Source organism: Littorina saxatilis, linkage group LG2 (genome assembly GCF_037325665.1).
Source record: "Littorina saxatilis isolate snail1 linkage group LG2, US_GU_Lsax_2.0, whole genome shotgun sequence".
Lineage (NCBI taxonomy): Eukaryota > Metazoa > Mollusca > Gastropoda > Littorinimorpha > Littorinidae > Littorina > Littorina saxatilis.
The window spans coordinates 29032458-29058463 of NC_090246.1; the positions used below are offsets into that span (position 1 = coordinate 29032458).

General features: G+C 42.4%; 1 protein-coding gene across 6 annotated transcripts in view; it reads right to left on the minus strand.

Annotated features, from left to right (window-relative positions):
• The window catches only part of LOC138958697 (uncharacterized), a 189207-nt gene that overhangs the window by 64419 nt on the left and 98782 nt on the right, over positions 1–26006 (minus strand). For 5 of the 6 annotated variants that reach the window (XM_070329924.1, XM_070329920.1, XM_070329922.1 and 2 more), the window contains exons 36-61: positions 25665–25856; positions 24427–24623; positions 23911–24047; positions 23506–23627; positions 23089–23280; positions 22317–22519; positions 21581–21717; positions 15502–15620; positions 14736–14942; positions 14278–14471; positions 13010–13883; positions 12543–12737; positions 11397–11623; positions 10847–10965; positions 9671–9792; positions 7477–7671; positions 6545–6771; positions 5984–6111; positions 5466–5593; positions 4907–5098; positions 3400–3593; positions 2773–2906; positions 1825–1946; positions 1043–1244; positions 625–883; positions 177–307 (exon numbers count right to left, since the gene is read on the minus strand). In XM_070329924.1, coding sequence (XP_070186025.1) covers positions 177–307; positions 625–883; positions 1043–1244; positions 1825–1946; positions 2773–2906; positions 3400–3593; positions 4907–5098; positions 5466–5593; positions 5984–6111; positions 6545–6771; positions 7477–7671; positions 9671–9792; positions 10847–10965; positions 11397–11623; positions 12543–12737; positions 13010–13883; positions 14278–14471; positions 14736–14942; positions 15502–15620; positions 21581–21717; positions 22317–22519; positions 23089–23280; positions 23506–23627; positions 23911–24047; positions 24427–24623; positions 25665–25856 — 5149 coding nt within the window. Of the gene's footprint in view, positions 1–176; positions 308–624; positions 888–1042; positions 1245–1824; positions 1947–2772; positions 2907–3399; positions 3594–4906; positions 5099–5465; positions 5594–5983; positions 6112–6544; positions 6772–7476; positions 7672–9670; positions 9793–10846; positions 10966–11396; positions 11624–12542; positions 12738–13009; positions 13884–14277; positions 14472–14735; positions 14943–15501; positions 15621–21580; positions 21718–22316; positions 22520–23088; positions 23281–23505; positions 23628–23910; positions 24048–24426; positions 24624–25664; positions 25857–26006 lie in introns of all 6 variants that reach the window. The other variant, XM_070329921.1, reaches the window with a different exon arrangement.

Genomic DNA, 26006 nt, shown 5'->3' on the forward strand with positions numbered 1-26006 from the left:
ACACCTCTCTCTCTCCCCCTTGACCCTCCATCTCTTTCTCTCATTCCTTCTCTCCCTCCCCCCCCCCCCCCCCCCCCCCCCACCCATCCCCTCTCTCATGCCTACCCTCTACTCCCGCTCTCTTCCACCCCCTCCCCCATCTCCTCCCCGCCTCTCTCTCTTTCAGTTAGACCGACCTTTCATTTTGTTGAGGCCGGTGTTGAGGAGATTGCCAGCAGACTGCAGGAACTTCATGGCCTGTTTGAAGACAAGCCAGGTCTCTGAGGTCTGCCCCATTCTGTCCACCAGCTCCATGTAGTTCATAGCACTGTGGAACGATGTGCAAGTAAAAGGTGAATACATTTTTCACTTACTCAGATAAAGTTCTCTGTCACTTTTTTTCTTTTCAAATGTGTGGCAAAGCAGAACCGCATTTGGTTATCCTTTTCAAATAACAGACTTTCTGAGAACTTAGATATTATTGTGCTGTGTAATCAATCTTACTCTAACTAACTCGTCAAATGATGAATCAATTAATCAATTAGTCAATCACCAAATCAATCTTATCCAAGATTAATAAAGGGATGAATCAATCAACCGATCAATCAATCAAGAAATCAATCATCAATTATTAGTCACACTTACCTTCCCAGAGTCTTGTCAAAGAAGGCGTCTTTCAAAATGGTCCAGAGTCGGTCAAGGGATTCCCCAGCATTAGCAGCAGTGCCCTTGTCTTTGTCCGGCATGAGATGGGAGACAACTGACTCCAGCGTTGTCATGAGGCGCATCCAGTACATTCCCTTGTTATCCAACAAGTCGGCACCAGTGGAAGGGCACACCTCCACCTGTGCCCCTGTGCTAACGTCGGTATTGTTGTAGCAGGGTACGTTCAAATAGACCTTTTCTACCTGTATGAAGAAAAGTATGTGACTATCAAGCTTGGCTTACGGTGACAAATACTTTACAAAGGCTAACAAAAGCCTAGAGGTTTTCTTTTATGGTAACTTTCTTGTGCACCTCACTCAGCCCACAGTTCAACAAAACATTAACATACACAACACACCCACCTTATCTACCCACGCAACAATCTGAGCCTCTGTGGCGTTGAGTCCCTTCAGCGTTTGCACCCATTGCGTCTGTGGGACTGAGCACAGCGTGTTCACCACGGATGGCTGCAGGCCTACTGATGTGAACACCTCTGCTGGCAAGCTTCCGTTGCAGAACTGTTTTGTGCGGAAATCTTCATTGTTCCAGAACTGATTAATCTGTAATAAAAAATACACAAGAAATAGTACTGGGCCAAAGCGAACTTTTTGCAAACACAGCAGAAAACGCGGATGAGTTCATTTCTTGAATAAAGCTAAGGGAAAGTCTTTATCATAATGACAGGGAAAAAAAGACTAAATTTTGTGCTGTTTTGTACTATGCTGTGACGTGTTGCTTTGTGTGGTACTAAACTGCAGTAAAGTCACTCTATTACTTGATACAGTACTGAAGCATTGTAGTGAGCATAGACAGTGTAAAAAAAAGTGCACTTTCCTGACTGTTCACACACACAGCACTTTGCAACTAGTCAGTGTTAGGAAACTTTGAACACATTCTTAAAAAAGAAAGTTTTGTAATTATGAAAATAAAGTTAAAGGTGTTCAGAGAGACAACCCAAGAGATCAGTGTCCTCAAAGACACACAGATAGTATTTCAAAAGGCCCTCGTCCTAACCACTAGGCTACGAGCCCGAGAGACAGTTCTGAATCTAATGGTATAACACATGTACGTCAGAAGCCCGAGAGACAGTTCTGAACCAGATGGTCTTATGTCAGAGGTTTCACAGTGTTGCTGACCTACCTTTGGCTGCAGGTAGATGGACTTGACCAGGTCAAACTGCAGGCTGAAGTTCATCAAGACAGGTAAAGCCTCAAGCATCTTGCTAGGGTCATGCATCACTGATGACAGCGACACACCCACACCTGTAACACGCAAAACAGTTATAGTTTCTGTAAATGTGTAAAACTGCTCAACTGTGTTCCTCATACATGTACTTTTATTTAACTCTATTTTATGTCGTAGTTTCAGATTGTAAGATAAGGCATCTGCCTAAATTCTTTTCCCGTCAAAAAGATTAATCAATCAATCAATCAATCTCAACTAATTAACATGGGTGCATTCAGGATTTAAAACGTTTGCCTTATTGTATTTTTCAGAACTTCCCAAACTGAGCAATGCTTGTTATTTGTCCATGGTTTGTACCACTGTTGTTTTGAACTCACCGCTTCCCAGAACACTATATTATCACTAGAATTCAGGCTGCAGGTGTCTGGGTTGTCTGTCTTAAGATCCATTTTATTCAAAACAAATCTCCCCCCAAAATAGCCTAGCTACCATTTCTTTCCTTCTGCACTGTGTAGAACAAAATCTACATGAGCACAACAGACATAATTAATCATATACCTTTCATCATATAATTTATGCCATTTTCATATTTATCACCAGTTGTAATTCTGCTTGGAAGGCACAACTATAGGTCATAGGCTTGTTGTTTTCTAACCTACGAAAGTGAATTTCTCTGAAATGAAAAAGAATAAAACAAGTTACAATGGAACCCCCCTTTTAAGACCCCCAAATTTAAGACTTCCTCCCGATAAAGACCTTAGTTTTTTGGATGTTCTATTCATATCCTCTGTAAATTTACCCCGTTTTTAAGACTCCCTCCTTTTTAAGACCTGATTTTCTCAGATTTTTGGAGGTCGTTAAAGGGGGTTTGCACTGTAAACCAAAAGGAATCGGTCAACTCACTGTCCAAGCCCTCCAACAAAGCCAAGAGAGGCTGAGCAACGTAGATCTCAACTCCATAGAAAGCATTCTCCAGGTCGTTGGTCTTCAGGGGGCCATCCAGAGCGAGGCCAAGGGCTTTCAGCAAACGGAAAATCCTAAACACACAAAATGAAAGGTTGGACTGAAAGACATCTGCATGCGCATGTTTTTGCTTGTTTGTCGTTCTGTCTCTGTTGTGTATATGCCTGTATGCATGAACAACTACACATGCAAACTGTGAGCAGTTATTCTGTACTCACATTTCTCAGCAGTACTCAAGCAAAAGCACAAATGAAAATGTGTAAGAATGTGGCAACAAATTCACTAATTGAAAGCAAACCTTTTGATAACTCAACAAAAGCATGGGTAATCGTGTCAAGCAAGTCCATAGACCTGAACTGACAATCTCAAACCCTTTCTCATAACATCCTCTTCTCATTCTTACACTGATGACTCTTCTCTTGAACTAGCCCCAGAGAGTATCAATTCACATTGAAAAGTTTGTCCTTTTTATACAAACAAAATAATTTGCAGTAATCAGCAGGATCAGTACTTTGTAAACAGGTGTAACTTTCAATCTTTGAGAAAGTGCAGGAGCATGGCACTTACATTTCCGGCTTGGTGAATATGTCCTCCAAAGAGCCCAGCATGCTATTGAAGTCGAAGCGTCCGGACAAGCTGGGATCCACACCTGGGGGCGTTGTTGCAAGCTGCGTGATCAACGTGTTGAGCCTGTCGATGTTGTCCACGTAGCGCTGGTACTCAGGCTGCACTGCAATGCTCATGTTCCAGATGTTGTTCAGCTGTCAAAGGATAGAAAGATCATTTTTAATATTCATAAAATATGTCAGAGTCATATACGAATACGAATGTTTAATTGTGGTGAGGCTAAGCCTCTTCACAAAGGTTGGGGGGATGGAGCCATACAACATTTTGCAAAAATATGTAGACAGAACTGATGTAACAAAACGAAAAGAGTCCTATTTATTGCGAGAGTCCCCTCTAAAATCAGTAAACTGACCAGAATTGCAACTAAGTGAAAAGCATGCATGCACCTGTGAGCACATGCATGTGTGACCTGCTGCCTGTTTGTGTACCCATCTGTTAGTCTGCCAGTATTTTTCTTTCTTTGTTTGTCTGTCAATGCAGGATCGCATACATTTGAATTAAACAAATATAAGTGAAGATTCACAATGTTTTCATTGGGCGGTAACAAATGCCTTTTCTTCAAAACTTTAAATTTTACTTTATAACAAGGAAGACAGAATAAGCACTAGTTTCATTCTGAACTCAGTTTGTATACTTTCTTCCTTTATATATTTGCTTGTCTACTTCAAAGGACTGCAAGCACATATTTTGCCATATGTCAACACATTTTTGTTCTCTTACAGATGGTATCCTTCAGACCAGTCACCTCGCATACATTCCTCCTTGTTTTCTTTTAAAGGCAAAACAAGATAACCATCAAAAATAATGGCTTGCCTCACAACAGATAAAAATAATATGTATTGATTGAACATTGGATTTCTCTTCTTTGAGACTTATATAAACTCATATTGTTTGTTTGTTCGTTCATGGGCTGAAACTCCCACGGTTTTTACATGTATGACCGTTTTTACCCCGCCATTTAGGCAGCCATACGCCGCTTTCGGAGGAAGCGTGCTGGGTATTTTCGTGTTTCTATAACACACCGAACTCTGACATGGATTACAGGATCTTTTTCGTGCGCACTTGGTCTTGTGCTTGCGTGTACACACGGGGGTGTTCGGACACCGAGGAGAGTCTGCACACAAAGTTGACTCTGAGAAATAAATCTCTCGCCGAACGTGGGGACGAACTCAAGCTGACAGCGGCCAACTGGATACAAATCCAGCGCACTGCCGAATGAGCTACATTCCCGCCCATAAACTCATATTTAGTCGGCCAAAAAAGTACATGTTTGTGTCCATTCAATCGCAAAAACTAAGGAATTCCAGAACCGATCGATACATAAATGTTATTTGTATTTTTGACCAAAATATGACAGTCTCAGCGCGGTCTCAGAGGAACACTGACCGCCTTGATCTGTGTAAAATGTCATATTTTGGTCAAAAATACAAATAACGTATAGTGTTACCTGGGTCTCAATAGCCTGCATGTCAATGAACTGGGTGAAGGCTTGTGGCAGCTCAGTGGTGACACTACACAGAACCGTCTGAATGGTGGATGTCACAGTCGTAACATTATATCTGTCAGCCAGGTAGGCCGCCAAAGTTTTGGCAGTACACATCTGGTTCAGCATTGTTTCATTTGCTGCCACTTTTACCACCTGCACAGTCAAAATAAAACTAGAAAAGTTAAGCATAATATAGAAAGCACAATATTGCTACACACACACACAGCACACACACACACAACACACACACATGTTGAAAGAGCATGTTTCTCTAATACAGCGATTGGGCAAAGTCATTTGTGCTTGGTATGAAAAACTATGTAAAGTGAAGTGTATAGTTGAGGGGGCAAGCTAGAATCAGAATGAGAACCTAACAAGAATGCAGTAAGGATAACACATAAGAATTCTCTAACAATGTAACACAATTTGGTGCTCAAATGTCTTTTATGCAAAAAAAGTCACAGAAACTATCTCAATGCTGTGTACTGCAGTAGGGGAGAACTAGCAGACGTATGCGTACCTTTGACATGTTGAAGTGGTTGTCCAGCCAGGCCTGAGGTGATAGTCTCGTCAAGTCCAGGTAGGCTTCCATCAGGTGAACCAAAGCGTCACTGTGGTTTAGCAGTGTTTGCAGGCTCACACCATTCTCTGTCACAAATGAAAATCTGTCAGCCACATGATCTCTGCATAGAGTAAAACCTGTTTTCCACCTACATTCCAGTAATTTGGTACATATCTTCCTCTACAGTATTGCTTCTGAAAAATGTTCCTTTTGGTACATGAGTAATGTATCATTATTTTGCACAGTTCAATACAAAGATGGAATGTGATACCTCCCTCTTCTATTATAACTAATCCCCCCCCCCCCCCCGCCCCCTAATGTAAGACTTCCCCCATTTTAAGACCTAACTGTAGCCTCAGATTTATGTTCATAACCTCTGTAAATGTACCTCAATTTTAAGACTAACTCCTTGTAAAGACTTGATTTTCTGGGATTTGTTTAGGTCTCTAGATTTGAAACAGCAGCACATTACTTACTGATCATGTCGTCCAGTCTGTCATTGATGATCTCCATGAAGATGTTCATGGTGTTGATGGTGCGGGCCATGGAGGAGCTGGAGTCGTCAGGGATGGAGGGCAGGATTGCAGCTGTCAGCTCGGATGACCTGTACACAGACAGAGCATGTGCGAGAAAAACTTAAACATGTTAAGTGGATAAACTAGTAAATGACAGAATGATGAATATCTGGAAGTTGCATTATGAGTTATGAGGGTCTGATGGTTTCTTTTTCCCTAAAACCAGAAGAGGACAATCTAATCAGTTCATTAACACAACAAGACAGGCAGACAAACAGGCAGGCTAGAAGACAAGACAAACACACACACAAACTGAACTATTGACAAAAATACCACAAGAATAGTCAGTTTAAGCACTGCAAACATTTCTGTTAAATACATCACCACACTTTACTTGAACCGTATGACGTTACTGTAGTACGCTTAGTGCAACAGAACTTTATTGGTTACAAAGACAAACAATGCAGAAGAATGAAAAGCACGACATTTTTCAAAAAACATTTGCAAAGAAAGTCAACTCACCACTGCTGTGACATGTTCAGGAGCCTGTCTCCCACAGATTTGCTGAAACGGTTGAAAATGTCCTCAAAAGAGGTCCAGTCCAACAAACCCTGGGTGGAGCGGGTTCCGTTCTGGTACTCCTGAATGATCTGCATTACCATGTTGATCAGCGTTTGTGTGTCACTGGTGATGGCTGTCATATTGACGCTGGCTCTGCCCGCTGCAACTTCCTGGTACAGCAGCTCCATCTGGTGGCAAAGATTAAGGATGATTTTCCCATTTATACATGATTATAAGAACGAACGGCTGTGGATGAAAACAAAGGAGGCAATAAATGTGAATATGCCCTGTCAATTTCATTTGAACAATGCATTAACCTGAGATTAACCTATCAAGATTTGTATGGGTCAAAAAAATTATTTTTTTGAATTCTAATTCATGATGTTCCTAAATCACCTTTGCACAAATGTAAGTCAGCGGAGACTGGCAAGATGGGTTAATTTTACACACAAAATTCAAGGGAACCCTGATATTATCACTCTTTGTCCGAACACCCCCATGTGTACACGCAAGCACAAGACCAAGTGCGCACGAAAAAGATCCTGTAATCCATGTCAGAGTTCGGTGGGTTATAGAAACACGAAAATACCCAGCATGCTTCCCCCGAAAGCGGCGTATGGATGCCTAAATGGCGGGGTAAAAACGGTCATACACGTAAAATTCCACTCGTGCAAAAAACACGTAGTGTACGTGGGAGTTTCAGCCCACGAACGAAGAAGAAGAAGAAGAAGATCACTCTTAACTATAAAACAAAGAATCGGCATGCTGCTCTCACCAGCATAGCTGATGAACACAAAATAGCTCATTTCAAATGTATCACAAAAGTAGACCATGCCGTTCCCCTCCTCTCCCTTCATTCTAACCACAGAGAAAAGAAGAGAAAAATGTTTTACCTGCTGATAGAGTTGATATCCACCAGCCTGTCCCATGATGGCTTGCCACATCATCACAGTAGCGTTAGCGCTGCAGACGGACGTCTGCAAGTGTCGCAGAACAGCGCTCTCGTTGCCAGGGGCGGCAAAGGCCGTGAACAGTTGTGGTCCACACAGGACGTCAGTCACATCGGGGCTTGAGAACAGGGCGCTCATCTGTTCATCAACAGAAAAGACAGAATTATGAACAAAGTGAAAAGTTACTGGTTTGTGCACAAGATATTTTATTACATCTCTGAAATGTTTTAGCAGATGCATTAGTCCAAATGTACAAACACACATGCAATCTACTCCTTCCTAAAACCTTGAATAGAACTCACTTCAAACCTTGGTATTGACAAATATCTTCACACTGTTATAATCACGCAAAAGTACATGTACTTCATCTCAATTTTCCCAAACCATTTGACATGACCCGTTTACTTTCAGGAAAATCTTGCTTAAGGCTGTAGGATACTTCTGCGACTACGTTGGGGGTAGCCTCCCTTATCGGATATAGAACGCCTTGTGTGTCGTAACAGGTAACCCACGCATGAGCCATATCCATATGCAAAATAACGAGAAAAAAAACATTCGGAAATGCCAGAAGATGTAAAATATCGACATTTTTTATCAGTCCAATTTAAAACAATAGCTAGAACCTGCATTTACGAGATAGAGTATACCACAAAATATACTTTCCTATTTTTCACACAACAGTCAGCTTGTCTTCTTAGCTCAGTTGTTAGTGAAGTGCGCTAGAGACCATGAGATCGCCGGTTCGAACCTTGCCATGGTCGGTACATTTTTATTTTTTCTTCAAAAATGGGTTTATAGGTGTTAATTCTGAATTCACCAGGAAAATCACTATGTTTTATGTTCTATTTTGTTTTCTAATGCTCTTTTTCAGTTCCTAATCATCTCATTATCTTACTTTTCTAAGTGGAAGATAATATGCACTCTTTTCTGAACAAGAAGAGCAAACGCTCGATCGAGTCACTTTCGCAGTTCTGAATATTATATGAGGCATCAGATGGACAGGAAGAAATTGCTATTCACAACACAATGAGTCACGTTCACATAAAATTTGAGCCCGGTCACTTTTATAGTTTCCGAGAAAAGCCCAACGTTAAGTTGTGTGTTGCCGAACAGAAAAGGCTAGTTATCTCCCTTGTTTTTCTGATAACGTTCGTAAAAGGCTACAGATGTAAATACTTTGATGTAAAGAATAATCCTACAAAGTTTCAATCACATCCGATGAACTTTGTCAAAGATATAAAATGTCTAATTTTTCCTTTGACGCTGACCTGTGACCTTGAAAAAGGTCAAAGGTCAACGAAACCATCGTTAAAGTGTAGAGGTCATTGGAGGTCACGACTAAACAAAATATGAGCCCGATCGCTTTGATAGTTTCCGAGAAAAGTCCAACGTTAAGGTGGTGTCTACGGACGGCCGGCCGGACAGACTAACACTGACCGATTACATAGAGTCACTTTTTCTCAAGTGACTCAAAAATTAGTAGGGGGTGGGGGTAGTAAAAGCATCACAGTTCAACATTTTGCGCGACAACAGGTGTATTTCTTTTGAAAGTGGTGAAGTGGGATAACTCAACTTGTTATCTAACACTATTTCTGAACACTGTAACCACTTTAACACTTTTAATTTATGTTTGACTGTGTTCCATGCTTCAAATTGGGCTTCAAAAATGGATACATATGGGGTTTTTTCTCCAAATTCACCAGTAAAATCAGTTTGTGATCATCCGATTGTTATTTTGTTTACATAATTATTCACAATAAAATATCACAATTTCTTCAGTAGGGTTTGTCTGAAAAAATCTGATGCCTATGCTCAAACTTTAGTCATTATCTTAAAATTTTGTCCGACAAGCACTATTCATTTTTGTTTTTTTCCTGATAAATCAAACATTGAACTAACAGAAAAAGTAACTTTTAAAACTCCCTAACCACTTTGAAATTTGGCCTCAGGTGTATACTCCAGCCTTAAAGCCATTACTCAGTACATGCAATACTGTTGGGAATTTTTTATTAGCAGTGTCATACTTTTACCACGGCATTCAGATTTGCTGAATCACAGCAATATCAGTGTGTATGTGTCAACAAACAAGCATGGCTTTGACACCAATGAATAATTCCACAAACAGGCTTCACCATACCTTGCTGGGGAGCAGTTCCAGATTCAAGATGTCCTCCAGGCTGTACGGGTTCTGCAAGAAGGGCATGACGATCTTGCCCACCTCTGTGTTGTTCATAATAGACGCCAGACTGATCGGGCGTGCTGTGTAATAAAATGACATACAGATTACTGTTTGTATTTTTGTGTGTTGGCAATGCAAGTCACATTTACAGTGATGGCTGTGAAATAAGGTCCTCTGATGACAGTTTGTGACTAAATGTTTTAACATAGAGGGGGAATCGAGACAAGGGTCGTGGTCTATGTGTGTCTCTGTGTGTGTTTGTGTCTGTCTGTGTGTGTGTGTAGAGCGATTCAGAGTAAACTACTCGACCGATCTTTATGAAATTTTACATGAGAGTTCCTGGGTATGATATTCCCTGACATTTTCTTTCTCATTTTTTCGATAAATGTCTTTGATGACGTCATATCCGGCTTTTTGTAAAAGTTGAGGCGGCACTGTCACACCCTCATTTATCAATAAAATTGATTGAAATTTTGGCCGAGCAATCTTCGACAAAGGCCGGACTTCGGTATTGCATTTCAGTTTGGTGGCTTAAAAATTAATTAATGACTTTGGTCATTAAAAATCTGAAAATTGTAATTTATTTTTATAAATAAAACGATCCAAATTTACGTTCATCTTATTCTTCATTATTTTTTTATTTCAAAAACATATAAATATGTTATATTCGAATTAAAAACAAGCTCTGAAAATTAAAAATATAAAAATTATGATCAAAATTAAATTTCCGAAATCGATTTAAAAACAATTTCATCTTATTCCTTGTCGGTTCCTGATTCCAAAAACATATAGATATGATATGTTTGGATTAAAAACACGCTCAGAAAGTTAAAACGAAGAGAGGTACAGAAAAGCGTACTATGCAGCACAGCGAAACCACTACCGCGCTAAACAGGCTCGTCAGTTTCACTGCGTTTTGCACGAGCGGCGGACTACGGTCATTGTGAAAAAATGCAGTGCGTTCAGTTTCATTCTGTGAGTTCCACAGCTTGACTAAATGTTGTAATTTCGCCTTACGCGACTTGTTTTATTTGCAATACCACACACACACACACACACACACATACACACACACACACACATACAAATAACTCTACCATCTTCAACTCATATAATGACAAAAGGGGCACTTACAGCTGATGTGTTTCAAGGCCTTGTTGAAACTGTGCAGGTACGCCTCCATAACCTTCAAGGCATAGACAATGGCCTGTCCCTCACTGCTATTGCCAAGGGCTGCCAGTGAGCTCTCCAAACTGAATCACACACAGAAAATAAGTATGCTGTCAGTGTTTGCAAAAGTATAATGCTCAACATATCACTTCATACTGTTTTTAACTCACATGTCAAAATAGCAACATGATCCTGATGCTCAAACATGCATGTAATTATCAATTAGACAAATTCCTCCATGTACTGCACAACTAAAAATATTAAATCCTACAGTATTTCTTTCATTACCACCGGCATCGACTGGAAAAGCCTTTCTTATTACAAATTCAATGCTAAGCCCGATAAATACCCTATAAACCAAACCACCCCCCCCTCCCCCCAATCAGAAGTAGAACACACAAAAGTGCAATGTGGTTGCAATTCAAACAGAACACACCAAGACTGCAAAATGGGCACTACACAGACAGAACAACATATCTAAACCGCAACGAAACATCGAAGAAACAGTACGTACGACCCAGCGAGCAGAGCAGGATAGTCCACTTCCAGTCTGGCGCCCAGAGACATCAGAGTCTCCGTCAAGCGAGTCATGTTCACGTCAAAGGCTTTCGCGATGTCGTTACCATCAAAAGTGACATTCTTCACTCCTGCCAGAGTGTTGATGTGTTCCACAAAGTTCAAGTATGTGGCCACATACTTCTGAAGATTCAGGGGCTCACTGCTGTTCATGGCTGCGTTGAGCTGGGGAGAAAAGATCAAATGAAGTTTAGTGTTGTTAACTCGCTCTATGCACACCAGGCATGATGCTGCAATGATGTCAGTACCAATAGTGGAGTGAAAGTACTCAGTACAATCTCCATCACAAGTGTAAAACGCATTCAAAAGCAAAATGATATATATAAAAATAAAAAACACACTCTAAAACTATGCACTAAAAACAAATAAACAATGGCGACTGCACGTGAGAGCGAACAACAAAAAGACCAAAAAGCACTGTACTCACGTTAGAATGACGAACACGTCGCCGTTATTTGTTCCGTGTTCGTCATTCCAACGTGAGTACAGTGCTTTTTGGTCTTTTTGTTATGAACTAAAAACTAAACTATCCTTCACAGTTGGTTGTGTACAAGCAAGACCATCAAGCTCATGCCACTTAGTAAGGCCAAAAAAAATAATAGGTGTGGTTACGGTAACATAGCCACACAAAAAACTTTTTTTTCTAATGTGTACAAATTAAACCTACTTGACAGGGAAATAAGTGTGCGACTCGGGCGCTTTCGCTTTTATTGCGTTTTCTGCACTCGTTTACTTGGGTTTTTTGGTGTTTTTTTTGACAAATGTAATAAAAAGTTATAGGGTCGGCCCCCAAAAATAGGGTAGGTCGGGTTACCGTAACCACACCTATTTTTTTTTTAGGCCTAAACAAAGGAAACACTCACACGTTTTATAGCTACTGATTGTCATCAGCCCTGCCATGAACATCCAATGAATTAATCTCCTTTGTTGACACTAGCATTAGAACAATTAAGAAGTCATTTCAGTCAGAAAGTCAATTCTCCCCTGTGAATATTTAGTTCATCATCTAGTTTGTGATTTATCCGATTAATCAATGAACAAACGCATAAAATGCATGGAACTTTTCTCAAAAGTCAATGCACACCTTCTGGGTGAGTTTTGACACCATGAAGTTTTCATCCAGTTCCTCAGCAAACTGTGTGAAGTTGAGCGAGCAGAGAACGTCCACAATCTCCGTGATGTTGGTTTCAGCAGGCATCATGACGTACTTCTCCAACTCGCTTGCCGTGCACAGAGTGCTACGCAAGTCTTCTGGCTGCAGTCCCATCAGCTCGTTTGCCTGGAAGATGAAAAGAAATAACGATTGATACACAGGTGCACATGATTTATGCATTGGAGACTTTGGAATTGGGTAGATTATGCATTCATGCCTTTTTTTTCTATCTATTCTTGTTCAGGTGAAGGTCTAGTTCCTCCATATTGAAATATACCCCATGGAAACTTTAAACACACACACAAACACACACACTAACACACACACACAGAGTCCAACAACCACCTTTTCCGCTCAAACCTATCACTCCCAAACCACAATACACACACACTACCAACCTTGCTAGGTCTGAGCTGCAAGAAAGTGAGAGCCGTGAAGAGGTCCGGCTGTGCGTGAAGCGTGGCGTCCATCAACCGCACAAAGGAGGGACTGGAGGAGAAGAGAGAAGCCAGGTCAAGCGTGACCCCATCAATCTGCAACCTGTTGACCATGTCGTCTAGAAACTCCACTATGATTCCAGAAGACCTCATCACTCCTTCCAGCATCTTCAGCTCCGGGAAGGTGTCCATGAGGCCCATGAGCTGGTCGAAGTTGAACATGGATGACATCTGCCACATGTCAGAGGTGTTGAAGTTCCTCTCCAACGAGGAGATCAGGCTGCTGGCGTTGAAGGACGGAGGGTGTTCGATGAGGTTTTGCACTTCTCGCTGGAGTTGCTCCGACTGCTGGAAGATCTGAGACCAGTTGGCCATGGTTGTTGGTGACTCCAAGCCGTCGATTAGACCCTGAATGTCCAAGTTGCTGACCAGATTGTTCACAGCTTCTGTGGCGTTGTTCAGGCACACTGCACGATACAGAGCAGTGGTATCAAAAGATGCTGGCAGCTTCAGCAGCTCCTGTAGCCTGGTGATGTTGCAGACAGATTCTTGAGCAGCCGTCCCGCTAGAGAGCAGCGCCTCCACAAGCATCTGACCGCTCTGGACAGGAGCCTCTAGCATGGCGTCCAGAATGTCACCCTGGATGCCCAGAGCTGTGAACACCTCCCGCAGGATGGGAATCCGCTGGACCATGTTCTCCAAGGTGAGGTTCTGACTCTGCATGGCGGCCAGGTTCTGGTTGAGCAGTCGCATTACGGTCTGTGCCACCAGCACCACCTGTCTTATGGAGTCGTCTGTCAGCAAGGGTCCTAGCTTGTCCATGAAGCTTTCCAGTCTGTAAGGATTGAACAGTGTTTGGTAAAAGAAACTTCAGAAAAGACTGCAAGTTTATTAAAAGCTTGAAATTGTTTGCTGTGTATGAGTAATGAAAAGTTAATACATGTATATAACTTTGGATTGGAAACAGCCACCCCCTTATTTCTCATTCTTGTCCGCCAGTGTACCTTACCAGAAGTTTCATGCTAAATCCTTCACAGAATCTTGTTTTATGTTGGACACCCAGAACTGTTTAAAGAACTTTATCAAACTGATCTAATAGACTCCAACAGAAAACCGATTTACACAGAGTGTCAAACAAACAGATGTCCAGACTGTGTACACAGACAACCCCCCACCACCACACAGCCCCAACCACTCCCCAACCCTCCATCCAAATATACAGTACTCACTCTTGCAGAATAGCATCAGGGCCTTGGCGTGTCATGGCATAGTTTTCTAGCATACCCAGCCAGAAGGATTCATTCTGCCAGGCAGACGGCAAGGTAAATGTTGGAGGTTTCATGGCCCACTTGACAATCAGTTCGGACATACGATTAAGCTGCTGGCCCACTTTTGTGTAGTCCACAGGCAGTGAACCATTGAACTGTGAAAGCAACAGAATAGGTTCAGTTCATGCTGAAATATTGGACATGACAATCACTCCACAGTCTATCACAGGCAAGAAAGAACAGTACTTCTTGAACTATTGAAAGATTTGACACTCCAAGCTCTCTTCACATGCAGTTCAAATACAGTCTGTAAATCAAAATGTGTTTTTCTATTCCTGTGCATTCATTAAGCAAGAGAAAAAAGTAATCTCATATAACCACTGACTAATCAACAATCACCAACATGAATCACAACTTACAGCAGCCATAAGACGCTCGATGTCCAAGAATCCCATGACCTCTTGCTGCAGAAGGTCAAAGTCAAGGTCACACAGGCGTGTCTTCAAGGTCGAAAGGTCAATGATGACCCCAGCAGGTACTGTCAGGTACTGGTCCAGAGTTGCCGAGGGAGCACACAGCATCACGAAAGTGGCTGTCACATTGTTGGTAGTCAAGAGAGATTCAAACTGAAAGAGACAGGGGTTTCTGTTTAAATATTAACCGAAAGGGGTAGAGAGTCAAGCATCATTAGAACTGGAACTAATTGGTTTAGCAAAATATTCACAGAACCATCTTTCCATGCAAACTTTTTCACCTCATGTGGGCTTTCAGCCATACTGTACACTGAATGCTGCTTTTCACTTCAATTAAAATCAGTGTATTCTCTGTCTCTTCCTTTCTTCAGCTCATCTTAGATTTTTAAGTTATCCATCCCTCATTCTTTTATGTTCACGGCTGTCGGTTGCCATCAGTAGTTGGCAAAATGCCGAAACTTCTTTGAAATCATCCAAAACTGTGAAGTCATTTTAGCTGAAGTGTTGAACCTTTTTTCCTCAAAAATGTACTAAAACATTAAAAAATTGACCAGTTGTATGACCACTTTTGGAAATGTTCTGAAGAAAATAAATGATAGCAGCACTATCATGCAGTGTTCAGAATGTCATATTTCATGAAATTCAATGGGGTGGCTCTTGAAAGAAAAAAGACAACTATCACAATCATAACAGCTTTAAAAAGAAAGAATACCTTCTTGGAATTAGCTGACTGGAAAAGCACTTCAATCACGCCAGGCTCTTCCGCTATTCTCACTAACTTCTGCATTTCTGGTGCATTCACAAACAACTCCTCCAGCGAGAAGCTAGTCACTGTAACAGGAAGAAGAAACGGGGTAATCAAGCTCAAAAACATTGTGCAAGCCTATGTGCAATACATAGCAGTCAAGTTATAAACAGACAAAACCAATGACAGAAAAGAACAGTGAACTCATCATAATCTTATTCACTTGCCGATGCACAATATTAATTCAAAATCTATCAAATAAAGGAAATCTAAAAACTTAACAAAATCTATCAAAAGCTGTTTTGAATGTCCACCCAGTAAAGTGTTTTTGACTTTTTGTTTTAACAGAGCATGCAGTATTTTCAAAGAAATTCCAACAGATATAATTAAAAATTTTAGTAATAAATTTTCATTTGATTAATATACTTACCCAACTCACATATAGCAATTAACTCTAGTTCAGTGCTGGTAACGCTGTACGCATCCCCTTGGTAACAAGGGAAGCCCCTCTAAAAAAAGAGTGACCAATACCCATAAGGCCATATTAATACATACTTCCGACTTCCGTATGCGCGCGCATACGCCGCCATATGCATCATTCCAAACGAAGCCCAACTCACTCCCCTTTTTTAGAAATCCACCCCCCACAGCGGGGAGGCGGGAGGGAATAAACGATGTGAGTTGGGTAAGTATATTAATCAAATGAAAATTTATTACTAAAATTTTTAATTAAATTACATATCTTACCCAACTCACATATAGCAGATTGCTACTATAGGTGGAGGGCACTTAACCCAAACAGGAATTGAGAATCTGTCCTGCCGCTAACAGAGCAGGTAACCCAGAAACACATCCTATCTCAATGCATAGGCATCTCTGAGATAAACACCAAAGAAAAACCTTTCAATAAAGCCAGCAAGCCGACTCAAGAACTCAGTTCTGCCAGGAGACCAAATCGAAGAGCAGCTAGAGTGGAAGCCCAATCTCTTGCCCCGTGAGGCCTAGCTGTAGTAAAGGGCAAAACTGCCCTGACATCCCCTGCCTGACTCTGCCACCATACATAACTTGTCTAACTATGGTGGAGACCCAATTGGCTAACACTACCCTCGAGATGTCTTTAAAGCGCACCATAACGAGTGAGATAAAAAGAAGTTCCTGAGATTCCGATCTAGTGTGCAGAGTCCTAAACGGAAAACTGTGGAGGGCTATAACCGTACAAAAATGTACATCAGAATCTCCAAGAGCCATAAAAATGCTCAAGAAAGGAATATAGAGTCCGTGCTGTTCGAAGGGGGAGGACTGACTGACTGCCCCCCCCCCCCCTATCTACTGCCACCACTTGAAGGCATACCTGAACACTGTGGCAGTCCATCTAGGCAAGGTTGACCTTAACAGGTCATTACCCCTACCAAAGTTGAAAGACATTCTTTCTCCCTTTATATAAATTAATCAGTGTTTAGCGTCGTATATAACCGTTAAGGTTAAAGGGCGACGAAGCAGAAAGATAAGAACAAGAGCCCTTAGATTTAATGATCTCAAGCAATCCGTGCAAGTCAGAAAAAATCTTCAAAACTCGAACAGACCAAAAGGCTAAATATGGCTCTAGGGGAGCCAAAATAGTGATTAAGATTAGAACGGTGAATCAAAGTTGGTAACTCCAGATCAGTTCCGCTTATATGCCAGAAAACCCAAAAGAAACCTAAGTGCCATAGATCAGTCTTTCTCCGAAAATCTGTCTAAAGCAAAATTAGCAGAAAAAACACTTACTCCCACTTCTCACAGAAGCTACCCGAGTAAGCATGGCGGATTTCCGTGTTGAACAGCAAGGCTAGCTAAGTAAAAGAGTCAAAGAATACAATCACAAAAACCCTAAAACTAGGAGCAAAGTCCAAGAAAGGACTGAAGATCAGCTTCCAGCAAGCCTAAAGTAGGCCCTCTTAAACTTGCTGGTTATAAAGCCACCAAGAGAAAAATAAGCACCGAGCTGTCTCAGTAAAACTGATATCACATAATGTCTTAAACCAAGACGCGGGAGAAAAAGAACGGAAAGCCAAAATAGGTGGCTCGCCACCTTCAATGTACCGAGAGAAGAGGAGTTCTATCCGTTAAAACATAAGCCATCTGTTCCAAGCCAGACAACAGGACAAGTACCAGTCCAGAGTTGACGGGCAGAAGAGCCCGAGCAACTCAAAACTATCCTTACAGTAGACACCCGTGAGAAACGAGTGTGAGCAAAACCGGAGCCCTCTTGCCAGCCTAACGAGGTCTGGCAACCCCGAAAGAACGGGCCCAAACTGTGCGACCGGCAGGCCGCTCAAAGAAAAACAAGAGTAAAAATTTCCATGCCCGGCAGTCGGGCGACGAAGACAAGCAAAAGGCGATAGTACCAAAAGGCAAAAACTCATTATTAGAAATTTCTCCCATTCCCCCGAAGGAACAAAAACATGTGGTCAAAGAGAGTCTGCTCCAAGTGGCCATATGGCCGACAGACTTAGAGAGTCCGCCCAGTCATAGAGACTCTCATGAAGGTACTTCACTGCTAAAAAGATCTCGTGATGGTAAAACCACCAAAACCTCTCAAGTTCCGTGAGGAAGCGATAGGGAGTGAGAGACCCCCTTTTCTAGATGAGAAAAGCCCCCTGTGGAGTTGTCTGCTTGAAACAACACATGTTCCAACCCTTTGTTCTATTGCTTAACGCCCAACAGACCACAAAGGGTCCTATCAAAGCTGAGAAGCCTTAGACATCTAATGTGATCCAGCCCTGCACTCCCAGTTACACCTGGAGTAAAGGACTTCTATCAAGGGCCGCTTGCACAATCTCCAAGAGATCCAAAAACGGCTGAACAAACGTAAGACTAGAAAAAAGATCAGAACCCTGAAGCTCTGAAATCCCAAACGAACCATGAAAGAGAACCAAAAGGGAGGCACCCGTGTCTCCCCCCACAAAGAGGGAAACCTAATCCCCCCCAGCCGCTGTGTTACACACAAAGGCGAAAGAAGAGTGATGCCGAGAACTAACTTCCAGTTGACATAACTGCCACAAGTGTGAAAGAAAGCGTGCTTTTGTGTGCCTATCAACACCCACCGCTAACTTGCCTCAGGGGGAAGAAAGGTGGAAAATAGACACAGAACCCTGCCACGAACGCGAGGGTAAGGAGACAAAAGATAAAAACGAGAACGGCGAGCCTGAAGCCTTTATTTGAAAACAACAAAAAGCCAAGGCCTGCCGTGCGCTTTCCTTCTGCGGTGAGCTTTTAAGATAGAGAAGACTCCCTGTGCATAGAAGCGAACCCACAAAGAGGAACCTTCCAGAAAGGAAGAGATTAAAGTCTCGCCAAAAGAACAAACCTTTTTGAAAGAGACCTACACCCAGGCTAAAAGCAAAGCTACATCCTTCGTATCCGCGTCCTGACGGAACACAAAAATATCCAGATAGGACGTAACCGCGCACGAGAGAGCGCAGAAACAAGATTTGTTAAAAAGCGGTAAATGTAAAGGAGTGCGGCCATAATGAAACATAGCCAGGAGATCCTTGTTCTGACAGAAAGACAGTCACTCCTCGCTATTAACATCCAGATGGATGATCGCCAATTCCGGGGAACCCGGTGGCGGTTCCGTAGAAAAAGCAAACAAATAAACTACGTTCTTAAGCTTGGAGAAACCGAAGCCTACGGATAGCGATCAGCGCGTGACGCGCTGCTTGAGCAGATGACGCAGGCTAAAGCTCCGCCGCCGCAGGAGCTAAGCCGAGCGTTGCCCACAAAGGAAGTGGTAACAAAGGAGCCTCAATTGTGAAAAAACAAATTTCACAAGCCCAAACGACCCCAACAGAGAATCCAAGAACATAACGTTCTGAGATTCCCCTAAAAGGCTCAGGACAGCTGAAAGTGCGCAAAACGCGGCAAAGCTGAAGTATGAGCTTCCCCCTGAGATGCCAACAAAGGCAGAGATGGGGCAAAAGCATCGATTGAGTTCGCAAATTGATCCTAAGAAGGAGCAAGACACGCCAAAAAAGATGGAGGAGAAAAGGCAGATGACAATGCTACCGCTAACCCTACAGGGAAAAAGCGCGTAGTAACCTCTGCCATCCATGTAAACAAAGATGGCAGCTTCGCTGAAAGTCAACAAAGAGGCGTCTCCATCTGCCCCAGAAGCTTAGTCTTCCAAATCCTCATCATCCTGTACAGTGGTATTCTAACCATCTACAAAAGGACGAGAGCCGGAACCAATCCCGAAAAAGCAACACTTGCCAAAAGGGAAAGGTTTGTAACAAATTTCCCAACAGCCGGAACTCCGAAAGGAAATTCCATCCACCTGCCTCATACCAGCTGAAAGCCTGGAAAAGGAAGTGGATTTAGCCTGAGTAACAGCAGAGGAACCGCAACAACGGAACCGAAAGCCGAAGACTGATGAGCGCCAACTACCAACACCACAGTGTTAACGGCAGAAGGCTAAACCATCCTGAAACCGGAAGCTACAGTCGCAAAAGCGTTAGCAAAATCGGCCACGGATTGGCAAATATCAGAACCAACCGGATGCCTAAACATGCACCAGACGATCCTATTGTACCTTGAAGCCGCTTAAGCCCCCAGTGCCACTGCACTTGACAGCCTAAACGGCAATTTGAATTCAGTGCAACCACCACTGCGGAAGCACCGTCTTCTGAACAGCCGACTGGCACTCCCGTGCCCTCCGGAAGCTGACCCCCTGCTTGACTCCCATAGTCAAACAAAGAGCCAGCTACACTGTTCTCTTCCTGCCCCCCGGGCGGAAGCGGAAGACGCACACCCTTACCACATTCTAAAGAAGCGGGTGGTTGCGCAAATCTTCCGTTCGCTCTCCAAGGTTCCTAACCGCCACCGACTACTGCTGCCAATGCAGTCAGAGCCAGCCTCAGCTTCGGAACTTTCACCCACAAAGCCAGAGCCCGGAGTTACTTTCTCTTGGAGACGCTCTACCCTTTCCCCGGAGAACCCGGGTACTTGGGTAGAAAACATACCTTTAAACTGGTGTGAAACACCGGGAACCGGAACACAGGCCACAAGCGAAGGCGTGGACCCATCATCCCAATCCGCATGAACATCAGCCTGAGACACAGTAGCAGACGGCGCAGGCGAACGTTGGCAAGAGACGAAACCCCCGTCACACCGGAAGCGAACGCATCTCCGCCCGCGTGGAAGCGATCTCCCCCGCCAAGGAAGAAACCTGTGAACTTAAAGAGAGCAACAATGTCGCCACGTCCGCAGACGCACGACCGGGAAACACATAAACCAAGGAAGCCTAAGCGGGCTTATCCACAGGAGAAACCTTGTCTAAAGGTTTAGCCGTCAAAAACGGAGTAGGAGGCATGACGACCAAAACATCGATATTTTATACAAAGACAGTACATGAACCGAAACACAAGCCTGTCCGGAAGCCTTTGCTTTCCCAGGTGTTTACTTTGTCGGCGGAGAACCAGCAGTTACTCTTATAGACAACTGCCGCTTCTTGGCGTTAACCGCCATGACCAAAAACAACTCACGAAAAATTTTGTAAACAAGAAATTTTCACAAGTTCAATTTAAGGTCAAAACGCCCACAAACACAAGCAAAAAACAGAAAGATCTCACCTCAACATGAAGAGACGATAAGACAAGCAAGAAGATACCAAGAGGTAAGTGACCAAGTCCGTAGACGAAGTGACAGATGGCTGAACACAGCCAGAGCGTACAAAAACACGACCAGTCCCACTGCTCGCTGAGTATGGAATGATGCATATGGCGGCGTATGCGCGCGCATACGGAAGTCGGAAGTATGTATTAATATGGCCTTATGGGTATTGGTCACTCTTTTTTTAGAGGGGCTTCCCTTGTTACCAAGGGGATGCGTACAGCGTTACCAGCACTGAACTAGAGTTAATTGCTATATGTGAGTTGGGTAAGATATGTAATTTAATAGGGATACTCTCCATTTTGTAGAAGAAAAAAACCATTTGTACAGATTCTCATGTGTCACATTTTTAGGCTATCAAGGCCAGCAATTGCATCAATATTTCAGATATACTCACTGTTTTCGTACATAAGTAGCCTTTCAGCCATAAGACCCATGACAGAGTACACAGGCTTCATAAAGTCCATGCCCTCAGTCATGTTGCCAAACTGCCGGTCCAAGGTTGCATACAGCTCCATGATTTTGTCCGTTCGCCTGCCAAACAGATATAATTGATCTTCATAGTAATAGTACTCGTAAATCTTCACTTATTGGCACAGAATTAACATTTCTTTTTAACACAAAGGAGCACAAATACTGATAATAAATTCATCGTTGCCTGGTAGGAAAATTGATGGTCAGAGGACCTCCCACATGTCAAAACTATCGCACGGTCGACTGGACAGGACTTCAGATAAACAAATTATGAATCAATGATTGAAGACAGAGGCTTGGGAACAACACTTTGAATTGCAAAACTTTACCTTTGCATAAGAAATCAACTGTACTGGATATTTACCACTAAAAGGAATTCAAATCCTTCAACCCTTAAATCTTTTGAGATTCAGCTGGCAGTTAAAATCATAGTTAAAAGCTTTAATCAAGTCTGATTGCTCAGCAGAGTGCAAACGCATAATCCACATCAGTGGTAATAATCAAACTTGTGAAAGAAACAGGGTGGGAAGAAATCGGCAATAAGCTGATTTAGCCCTGTGTGAGTCCCACTGACTGAATTTCAAACAGTCGCTTTTCTTTCAGGGGCAGGGGGGACAACAAGCAAGTCTACTATAAGCATGTTAATAACCAGCACTCACATCCAGAAGAGTGCCGTGGAGTTGGAGGCCCATTTCTCCAGGTTGCTGTTGGCGCGTTCCCACAGGGCAGCGTTGAGGAACCTGGCGTCCAGACTGGTCTGAGTCATGTTGCCCTCCCCCATCTCTGTCAGCTTGCCTACCACTGTTTCAATCTTCTGGATGATGGAGGTCATGTTCACTGCCACTGAGCTGTTGGGTGACAACTGAAATAAAAAAAAGAGACACAGGGTACTTGTTTACTTTGTTCACAACCAAAGGAGGACCAGATTTCAGTTTCCATTCAAGGTTTCAGGGTTTTATTCGGCTTTAGGCCCCTATGGCGTTTAAGCTAACATAGGATACAGAGAAATCACACACACACACACACACACACACACACACACACACACACACACACACACACACACGTGCACAATGGGAGTGCACACAGGCACAGCAAGCAGTGATCTTAAGTAAGCAAAAAACAACACACAAACAAACAAACAAAAAATCATATTCAAAAGTGAGAACGTTTTGCAAGAAAGATTCAATAACATATCGACAAAGTCCTGTAAATTTGAAATCAAATATAAGAACATAACAAGTCTGAAAGGTACACAGCAAGTATAACATTATACAGAAATGTTGGTTTGAATCACAAAACCTGTTTTTGTCAAGCCCTTGAAACTGTAAGCAAAACTTATTTTCACCTTGGAGATCATCATTTCAATTAACATTTGTGCACAGGAATGATTTCACTTTTATAAGTTCTATCAAGTATCAATATACTCACGATGTTTTCAAAGGCCTTTGTGCCTTGATACTGTGCCAGCTCGTCCATCAAAACCGTGAGGTTGAGACTGCAGAACCGCGTCTTCCAGTCCAGCAGGTCAAAGTTCACACCGTCAGGCACAGTGAAGACGGTCCTCATGTCACTTGTGCAGAAAGTCTCCAAGGATTCAAAGGCATCAATTCGAAGTGCCACCTGGAGAAAAACATTGTATGGTTTTACTTTGCAGATAAATGAAGATTACGCATACAGTTTATCATTGACATGCAGGCATTCCTGAATTTGGCATGGCCGGGTCCTGCCTGTGACAAATGATGACGCAAAGTAAATCAAATTAATACAGGTTTTTGAAGGCAACAATAATTATCAGGTATTCATTGCAAAAACACAATATGCAGTAAAAAGGAAGGAGGACAATACCTTGTCAGGTGCATACAGTGCTGTGTACATGACCGTCTCGTAAATCTCAGGTAGGTTGTCCAGCAGGCCGACAGCAGACTTGATTGTTGGATACTGGGCAAACATTTCCTGCAGGTTGCCTCCTGCACAAGTACAAAACCCAACATTTTTTAACAGCAGTTCCGATAGTTAGGATCAATCAGCTCCTGGGTTGCTCAACTACAGAACAAATCGTAACAAATCTAAATCCACATAAGCACATACTGTTTTAGTAAAATTTTACTGTTCTTACAGGTTCGAGTGGGCAGATTGCCACACATGATTATGTGGACATGTATGCCCACGTAGGTGCACATGTGAACATACATGTGTGTCGGCATGAATACAAGTAGGTGTGTATTCTTGCAACAATTTACAACTACTCACCCTGAAAACTTTGCAGCATCTGATCAAGAATGACGTCAGTGATCGCCCACGCTTTGTTGATGGTGCCTGATGTGTCGTTCAGCTCTTGGAAGCCACCAAATAACTTCTGGTAGAAATTCATCAGCACCTCAGGTGACCTGTAATTGGCAAAGTATGACCAGATACCATCACGTTCAGCTTTCAGGGCAAACACAGTAATTAATGCAGCAGGAACATGAAGTCCCCTTAAATGCTGGTCTGGGCTTCATAAAACTAGAAGAGGAGGTTGGTGTGTCAAATAGACATCTTCCGAGTCAAGTAATTTTTAATTTCTACAAACCTGGAAAAAGGTAAACTGGAAGGTGTACATTTCATTTCATTTCATTTCCTCTATTATCCCAATGCTGGGAAATGCACCAATGACAGTTGCAAAAAGAAAAACTGCATAACAGATTTGTCTTAACTCAGATCTGCTCTGATTTTCTCCCAAGCACAATCCTTCCCCACCCTGAGTAAAATGCAAAAGTCTACTCTTACATGAATTTCTGCTGAGTTCCATTGAGGTCCTTGCCTAGTCGTTCAAAGACATGTTCCCACACAGTCTGGTTGAAGACACGCAGGTTGAAGCCAGAGTCCATTGGAGAAGAGAACAGCGTCTGTGAACTGTGGATGAATCCTGACAGTCTCTCAGCCAAGGCTGTAACGTTCGCTGGCTCTGTCATGTTGCCAGACATCTGAAACACAATGCATTGAAAGGGCTAGTTTTCAAAACTGAAAAACTTTCTTTCTTTCTTTCTTTATTTGGTGTTTAACGTCGTTTTCAACCATTCAAGGTTATATCGCGACGTGGAAAGGGGGGAGATGGGATAGGGGAAAGGGGGGAGATGGGATAGAGCCACTTGTTAATTGTTTCTTGTTCACAAAAGCACTAATCAAAAATTTGCTCCAGGGGCTTGCAACGTAGTACAATATATGACCTTACTGGGAGAATGCAAGTTTCCAGTACAAAGGACTTAACATTTCTTACATACTGCTTGACTAAAATCTTTACAAACATTGACTATATTCTATACAAGAAACACTTAACAAGGGTAAAAGGAGAAACAGAACCGTTAGTCGCCTCTTACGACATGCTGGGTAGCATCGGGTAAATTCTTTCTCGTCCCAACCAATATGGGACTCCCCCTAATCCGCGGGGGGTACTGAAAAACTTCCTGATGATCCTTACTTACTATCGAGGTACAATGTACAGACTAAAACTATCCATTAATTAAACAAATATGATATATGATAACAAACAAACAAATATAACAAATCAAATCTGATAACAATCAAATCAACAACTTTGCAGTAAACCTTACAAGTCTGTTCAACCTCAGTAAGAGGAGGCAATGCTTATACGACTCACCTTTGTTAAAGGTAACAGGAATTAGAAACAAATTATCTGCTTCTCTAGCTCCATGAAAATATCATTTTCTTTAACATTCATGGAGCTTCTTCTTCTTCTTGGCGTCCAGCGAAAGCCAAAAAGAAGAAGCTCCATGAACGTTAAAAAAAATGATATTTTTCTGCTTGTTGACCTGATCTCAACCCAGCTTAGATGGCTGGATGGTCAGACGGCCTAACGCTGCTCTTTCTATGAAGATTTTCCTGATTACAAAGGTGAGTCAAAATATTATATATCAACAGATAAGATCCAAGACAAATCTCTGTAATTTAACGCCTGAATATTCAGGAAAGACAGATTTTTTCAGCGAAGTTCATCACTTTCTTACCACAGCTTCCAGCTTGTCCATGCCTTGGTACTGATTAAGCTCTATCATCATCTCTGTCACGTTGAGCGAACACAGCCGAGTGAACACGTCGACCACACTGAGTCTGCTACCAGGGGGTGCTGTCAAGAGAGCGTTGGGGTCATGACTACAGAACGTCTCCCATGAGGCCATAGCAGGTGCCCATCTTGCAAGCTGTCAAAAGACAAGAAAAATAGAGTTAAACAAAATGGATGAATAAAACTTGCAAGACATATTTTTTCAATCTGCAACTTTTGTTCAGCTTTACAGTAAGTCAACAGAAAGAACAAAGAGAGACTTAACACTTTTTAGAAAAGATTTGGC